Source organism: Oncorhynchus clarkii, chromosome 19 (genome assembly GCF_045791955.1).
Source record: "Oncorhynchus clarkii lewisi isolate Uvic-CL-2024 chromosome 19, UVic_Ocla_1.0, whole genome shotgun sequence".
NCBI lineage: Eukaryota > Metazoa > Chordata > Actinopteri > Salmoniformes > Salmonidae > Oncorhynchus > Oncorhynchus clarkii.
Genome location: NC_092165.1, coordinates 8,665,413 through 8,673,270, shown reverse-complemented (window position 1 = coordinate 8,673,270; position 7,858 = coordinate 8,665,413). Strand labels below are relative to the sequence as shown.

The 7,858-nt window shown below is 47.1% G+C and overlaps 1 protein-coding gene across 1 annotated transcript; it reads right to left on the bottom strand.

Moving 5' to 3' along the window:
• Positions 1-7,608, bottom strand: LOC139375533 (max dimerization protein 4-like). Its single transcript, XM_071117363.1, has 4 exons — positions 7,568-7,608; positions 6,961-7,075; positions 4,144-4,306; positions 1-675 (listed from the first exon to the last, which is right to left on the bottom strand). The coding sequence occupies exons 1-4, from the start codon at positions 7,606-7,608 to the stop codon at positions 476-478; spliced, it is 519 nt and encodes a 172-aa protein (XP_070973464.1). The 3' UTR covers positions 1-475.
• Positions 7,609-7,858: the final 250 nt, after the last annotated feature.

The window sequence follows — 7,858 nt, the reverse complement described above, 5'->3', positions numbered from 1 at the left end:
CGCTGAGTTCCCATTGACAAGTCAAAGCTGTCTGCCACCACACCACAGAGGTCCCCAACAAAACCACAAACTGCTCTGCTATATCCGAGCCTGCAGCCACAACAGGTAGAGAGAGGTGAGGGAGGTCTGGGGGTCAGGTTAGGCAAGATAAGCGGGATAAGGGGTGATAGGATAGGGGTGAGGTAGGGTGTGGTGTAGGGGTTAGGACAGGAAAAAGTCAGGAAGTCAGCCACGACAGGAACGTCTACAGTCTACTTCCTGGTTCCAGGGAATAAGCGCCAATGGGGACATTGGGGAGGGGGAGACCACAGCCGCTGTTTGCTGGGGGGGTGGCTGATGACCGCGTAGCGTGGGCTGGAGGGGGTGCGTGCTGGGGCAATGTTAGGGGGGGTAGGAAGGGAATAGGAGGGTACGCGGGGCTGGGGTCATAGAGGGCTGATTGGAGGTGTGGCCCTCAGGGGCCCCCTGGTGGCCCCTAGCAGTGGTGCGGCTGCAGTCTGTGTGAGGAATGCTGTGTGTAGCTGGCGTCGCTGGAGCTGCTCTGCAGGTTGTAGTCCTCCTCCTCCTCGCCGTCCAGGAGGCCGTCGTCACTGATGCTCTCGTCCACGCTGTCCCCCTCGCCCTCGCCAAGCTCACCCTCGCCCAGGGGGGACTCCATGCCTTCAATGTCCACCTCTGCATAGAGAGAGAGGGGGACAGACAAACTGTTATTCTCCACATTTCATGGAATCAAATCAATAACTACAACAGGACTTTCAGAGAGATAGAAGCAAAAACAAAGAGAGAGAGATGGAAAGGGAGAGGGAGGGAGAGAGAGGGAGATGGTGTGTGTGTGTGTGTGTGTGTGTGTGTGAGAGAGAGAGAGAGAGAGAGGGGTACAAAACAGCGTTGTTGTATTTTGTTCGTGTTGAACTTTGGGCACGTACACTGAGGAGCCCTCTCTGTGTGTCGCCGGGCGGATTAGGGCCGGATTTAGACGGCCATTAACTTTGTATAACAGGCAGGTCTCTGTACTACCTCCAGTAATCCCTCCCCCTACTGATAAACATCCCCCACGTGTTTACCACCCTCATGATCAGTAAACAACAACACCCGTCTCCTACCCAGGGGCCTCCAGGAGTCAAGTAGGAGAGATACTGTATACATTTCTTCCACTAATTGGTATGTTGACAAATCAAATCAGATTTTTTCACATCATATATTTTTCAGAGCTGATCTGATTGGTCAAAAGACCAACTAGTGAGAAAACATCAGAATTGGACTGCATGTGCAAACGAAGCCATAGAGCTTGGTCACCTCGGTTCCCATTTAAAAAAATGTCTGGAACGTGGTCATTTGAGAGAAGCCATCCATGTCATCGCCCAATAAACGGTCATTTTGAGAGTTTCATACAAAAACTTTGAGGGATTAACTTAAATGAACTTCATTTGGGATAAGCAGAAGGAGTAGAAAGGGCATCTTTAACTGCACCAGCCCCTTATAGCTCAGCCTAGATCCAGCCTAGTTCCAGTCTAGCTCCAGCCTAGTTCCAGCCTAGCTCCAGCCTAGTTCCAGTCTAGCTCCAGCCTAGTTCCAGCCTAGTTCCAGCCTAGTTCCAGTCTAGCATCAGTCTAGCTCCAGCCTAGCTCCAGCCTAGTTCCAGTATAGCTCCAGCCTAGCTCCAGCCTAGTTCCAGTCTAGTTCCAGCCTAGCTCCAGCCTAGCTCCAGCCTAGCTCCAGTCTAGCTCCAGTCTAGCTCCAGTCTAGCTCCAGCCTAGCTCCAGCTTAGTTCCAGTCTAGCATCAGTCTAGTTCCAGTCTAGCATCAGTCTGGCTCCAGCCTAGTTCCGGTCTAGCTCCAACCTAGTTCCAGCTTAGTTCCAGCCCGGCTCCAGTCTAGTTCCAGTCTAGCATCAGTCTAGCTCCAGCCTGGCTCCAGTCTAGTTCCAGTCTAGCATCAGTCTAGCTCCAGCCTAGCTCCAGCTTAGTTCCAGCCTGGCTCCAGTCTATTTCCAGTCTAGCATCAGTCTAGCTCCTGCCTGGCTCCAGTCTAGTTCCAGTCTAGCATCAGTCTAGCTCCAGTCTAGCTCCAGCATAGTTCCAGTCTAGCATCAGTCTAGCTCCAGTCTAGCTCCAGTCTAGCTCCAGCCTAGTTCCAGTCTAGCATCAGTCTAGCTCCAGTCTAGCTCCAGTCTAGTTCCAGTCTAGCATCAGTCTAGCTCCAGCCTAGTTCCAGTCTAGCATCAGTCTAGCTCCAGTCTAGCGCCAGTCTAGCTCCAGTCTAGCTCCAGCCTAGTTCCAGTCTAGCTCCAGCCTGGCTCCAGTCTAGCTCCAGCCTGGCTCCAGTCTAGTTCCAGTCTAGCATCAGTCTAGCTCCAGTCTAGTTCCAGTCAAGCTCCAGTCTAGCATCAGTCTAGCTCCAGTCTAGCTCCAGCCTGGCTCCAGTCTAGTTCCAGTCTAGCATCGTTCTAGCTCCAGCCTGGCTCCAGCCTGGCTCCAGTCTAGTTACAGTCTAGCATCAGTCTAGCTCCAGCCTGGCTCCAGTCTAGCTACAGCCTCTGTGTTTAGTAATACTGTGAGTGACAGCAGAGTAGCTTGACCTTGACCCCCGGGCGTGACCTCTAAACCAGGCCGTTCTCAGCAGGAGTGTGTGGTCTTCACCAGGGGTCAAGAGGGGCGTTGTGTGTTTACAGGTGTGTGTGTCTGTGTGTGTGTGTGTGTGTGTTTGCAGGTGTGTACAGAGTAATGCACTGGCCTGTAGTTCTCTCAGGCTCTGTACAGATTGAGGTGTAGGCAAAAGCACTATAGGAGTCCATCAAGTCAACACTGTGTCCAGAACAGACAGGGAAGGAGAGGCATCACAATAGACTAGAGCATGGTAGAGGGAACTAGGTTGTATCATGGGCCTGGAGGCTTCAGGGCAGTATCCACTCTATGTAGTAGAGGTTGAGGTCAGGCAGAGTCCTGCACTGAAGCTGTGGATAGTATTGATCTTCATTACATGTGGATCAGTGCTTCTGCTAGATAAGGAGTGGTTCAGTGGACTACTCAGCTGTTTTAAGGAACAGTTATATCAGATCAAGTGAAGAGGTCAGGGCCCCTCAAGCCGAGTCAGTGGTTTTAACGAAGCTGCGAACAATATAGAGAATTGGTCTGTATAACTTGGCTTGGTTATATGCAGATGGGGTCGGTGACCTGTTTGCATTATGTATGGATCAGTGGCTATACACAGTATAGGGATTTGTGTGTCTGTACAGATGTAAGATCTTAATTTGATCACCCTGTTGCAGGAGAACTATCTTTTGCAGGAGAATACTTGTTGTGTATTTGAGGTTTAAAAATACTTCTAAAGTTTGTTATTTCCACTTTGTAATTTCAGACCTGATTTCCCATTACAAAAAATGTATAAACCCCTACAAAAATATAAATGAATTATAATCCACATAATAATTCACATTTTCCTGCTGTAGCAAACTGGCTCACTGGTACTGGTAGATCATTGGCTAAGGTAATGCAGTGGTGTATAGGGGTTCTGTTTGGTGCTGTTTGGTGCTGTTTGGTGATGTTTGGTGCTGTTTGGTGCTGCTTGGTGCTGTTTGGTGATGTTTGGTGATGTTTGGTGATGTTTGGTGCTGCTTGGTGCTGCTTGGTGCTGTTTGGTGATGTTTGGTGCTGTTTGGTGCTGCTTGGTGCTGTTTGGTGCTGCTTGGTGCTGTTTGGTGATGTTTGGTGCTGCTTGGTGCTGTTTGGTGCTGTTTGGTACTGTTTGGTGCTGCTTGGTGCTGTTTGGTGTTGTTTGGTGATGTTTGGTGATGTTTGGTGCTGTTTGTAACATACTATATCTTGTGGAATAGATTAATTCTGTGCTAGAAAATACTGAGTGTTCTACTTAAGAGCTGCAGTGCTGCCAGTTCTTGCTCCCCTCCCCTTGACCACTAATTAGTTCATTTACGGTCATTGACTTGACCTAAAGAGTCCCCACATCTGGTTCTATTGATCCACATCAGTTGTTAAATCAAAGGGGGGTCAAAGGATAAATGGAAACCACATTCATAGGTTACTAAAGGCTTCAGGGAGTCACGTGTGTGTGTGTCATGCTTATGTCCCAGCGTACCTTGCTCTGAGTACCTTGTATCTCGTGTGTCATGCGGGTGTCCCAGCGTACCTTGCTCTGAGTCGGTGGAGATGGTGGAGCCTAGGCTGTCGGTTCGGGTACGTTCCACGCCTCCAGGCATCACCAGCTGTTCCAGACGTCGTTTGAGGTAGCGGTGCTCTCTCTGGAGCTGCTCTTTGGTGTTCAGAGCCTTTCTGTCCGCCTCCTCCAGCTTCTACAGGGGAAACACACACACACACACACACATTTATAATGATATTGGGGCACACACACACACACACACACACACACACACACACACACACACACACACACACACACACACACACACACACACACACACACACACACACACACACACACACACACACACACACACACACATTTATAACGACATTGGGACACACACACATTCATAATGACATTGGGGCAAACACACATTTTACACTTGACAGACGTGTTCAAATACATGTGCATTTGAGTATCTGGTATTTAAAATACTTTTTCTGTGTATTTCAGTATTTTCAAATACACAGCCCAAAACAAGTACTTTTATTTGAGTATTTGAATGGTTATTTGTAAAAAACAAATTGTCTACCAAATTGTATTTGACAGTATTTTCAAATACTTATTTCAAATACTGTTTTCAAATACCTGGGTTAAATGCACAGGAGTGTATTTTAGTCAGTGTATTTTGAGAATTTTAAGTGTATTTCAGTGTATTTTGAGAATTCTGATTGCTTAAACTCAGCTGTTTGGAGGTTGAGCATTACGCACACACGTGCATGCTCTCACATTAGTGATTATAATAAGGAAGTGAAACCATAGCAACAACATGACTTCAGCTGACCCAACGGCAGATATTACTCACACACTACCCAGATTGCGACACAATTCCAACCAAGGGATTTTTAAACAGGGGAAGAACAAGAAAATGATACCAAGCGCTGTAATCCCGTGCTTTTAGAGATTCCTACTAGCCAAACTAAAACCGTAGATATTATAGCACCAGCACACCAGAGGACAGGCCTATGTATCGTAAACAGGATGTGAAGAGTTAAATGAGGGTTTTTCCACCGACCACACGCTCTCACCCACACAGTCCGTGCAACAGCTGTGGAGAACTAGACTGTAACCATCTGAAGTCTCCTGCATCGCAACGGTAAAGCCACAAACTGGAATTCGTTTGGCAACTAAAGTACAGCCCTGCCACTTGGTTTGGTAGAAAGTTGAGGGACCTGGTTAGAGAAATGTAACCGTTCCCAAATTCACAGATGAAGTTCTATTCTTTAAGACTCAGTCCACTGTCACTTCAGATTGTAGCTTTAATGCAGGAAGTAAACAATGTTGTAGCGCTTGCGGTTTTGTAGCGGTTCCAAAAAGAGTATCCACTTCCCTTCATAACGGTCCTTCTGCGGTCCTGTTTACCGACCGTATTCAGCTAACGTGAAATCAACAAAATTGTCCCATGTCATTGCATTTAGGTTACAAGTTGGGTGAAAAAAAGACTAAATTAGGTTGATTACTTTTTTCAAATCCAGTCAGTTTCCCACGCTGATTCAATGTCATCACCATTTTTTGGTTGAAAGGACATTGAAACAACGTTGATTCAATCTGTTTTTGCCCAGTGGATTGTCACTTGGTGTACATGAGCTGCAACAAGTAATGAACTGTAGAGGGGGCTGACCCAAAGCCAACCCCAAATCCAATTATAACGTTCGACCTCATGTCTGAAAATCATCCCCATCTGACTCCAGATTTTTTCTCTCGATGTTCTAGAAGTTTCTCTTTGTTGACTTATCATTTGTAACAAGCAAGGGGGCTTTCTTTCTTCCCTGGTCTAGGGGATGGGAATGCTACTTTTTGCACGCTTGCCATTTTTTTAGGGCTTAACGGCTCTGATTGAAAGATTAGAGTATGTTTTCTTATTTTAGGAGAGCGAGAGAGAGAGAGCGAGAGAGAGAGAGAGAGAGAGAGAGAGAGAGAGAGAGAGAGAGAGAGAGAGAGAGAGAGAGAGAGAGAGAGAGAGAGAGAGAGAGAGAGAGAGACTTAAAAAGAAAGATGCAGAGAGAGAGAGAGAGAGAGACAGAGAGCGAGAGAGACAGAGACAGAGAGAGAGAGAGAGAGACAGAGAGAGAGAGAGAGAGAGAGAGAGAGAGAGAGAGAGAGAGAGAGAGAGAGAGAGAGAGAGAGAGAGAGAGAGAGAGAGAGAGAGAGACAGAGAGAGAGAGAGAGAGAGAGAGACAGAGAGAGAGAGACAGAGACAGAGAGAGAGAGACAGAGACAGAGAGAGAGAGAGAGAGAGACTTTAAAAGAAAGATGTAGAGAGAGAGAGTAAGTGCCTGGCGATGCAGGGAGACTCTGAGGAAACAGCAGCTGAGCACTGAGCCTCTGAGGTAGGATCAGGAGGTACTTCCTGAGGACAGGGAGACATTCCTGACCTACTTCCTGTCTGTCTGTCTGTCTGTCTGCTAGTGGGTAACTCTCTGGGGTCCTTTAAAAGGAAAAGGAAAAGCTCTGATGTAGTAATTTATTCACCTCTGGAGTCCGACTGGGCCCAGTGGCATAATTATGACTTATTATGATTACAGTACAGCCTTTCAAAGGCCTGTGGTTTTGTGATTTGACGTTCAAGAACTTTCAGTTTCCGTTGTTCTGGAATTACAGTAGAAGATTATGTCTGTGGCCCGTAGAATTACAAACCATAGAATGATCTTCCAAAAGACACCAAGTTTGGTGACATCATATCATGTTCATTCTAGTAATTGTACTTCTACACTGACGTCCCTGATATGGCAATTCTAGAAGGACGCATTTAACATTCAGCGTGGCTCTGGTTGTGGTTGTGGCTCTGTGTGGTCGTGGTACCTTGATGTGCATCTTGGCCCTTTTCAGCAGGCTCAGTGTGGTGTGTCTAGTGCTGTCCGGACCCAAAGGAACCAGCTCCTTCAGCTGCTCAAGGTACAGCCGTAGTTTGGCACGTCTGTAACACAAACAACCAGAGGTGGAGAGTGGTGAGGGAGTGAGTTGAGTCAGCAACATGTACAGGAAAGGCTCCTACACTGCAGGGTCAACACAGGTGAACTAGAGAGATCCTTTTGAAGTCATCTGCTTGGTAGAAACACAGAGGAGCACAAATGCACGCAGAGACTGAGAGTAGATGGCAGAGCTTCGCTAGAGAGCGATCCTAATCACGTGACTGTTCTGTTGGTTTTCAGTGTCATACTTTCCTCTGGAACTCAACCACAATGCTTATCAGGTGGGGGGGGGGGGGGGTCAAAGTGAAACATGCTGGGAGCATACACATCCTGGTTGCAATGTTCATTCCGGCAGAAAAACAATAGTCCAAACCCCATGTCTCTACCATATGTGGTTCCAACGTTACAGACGATTCACTCTGAGAATGTAGCATGTTTACGGTGATAGGGAATGTCAGCACAGGCATGATCAACAAGGGGTCACTGCTCCATAGAACTCTGTGGCGCTGCTCCAGGGCAGAACGGCGCCAACGTCCATCGTCAACTGACAAGCTAACTAGTGGCTGCAGGTTCGGGAGTGAAAACATGGGCTTTTTCTACATGAATTCCGCTGACTACAAAACTAAATAGGGACTAAATATATATTTATTTACAAAGAGTATTTCCCTTTAAATTGCCATAGAAACGTCCCCTGTCAACATAGATTGATCGCCAATATAGACAATGAAAGCCAAGGATATCAAGTTGATTTTGATTGGTCCAACCAGCGTCAACACCAACAAATGGTA

Bases quoted from the DNA above. Each gene is read 5' to 3' on its own strand.
- LOC139375533 (XM_071117363.1), bottom strand. From the start codon at position 7,608: ATGGACGTTGGCGCCGTTCTGCCCTGGAGCAGCGCCACAGA. The intron at 7,076-7,567 runs GTTCTATGGAGC...TTTGTGTTACAG, and splicing joins CCCTGGAGCAGCGCCACAGA to ACGTGCCAAACTACGGCTGT. The intron at 4,307-6,960 runs GTACCACGACCA...TTTCCCCTGTAG, and splicing joins GGGCCAAGATGCACATCAAG to AAGCTGGAGGAGGCGGACAG.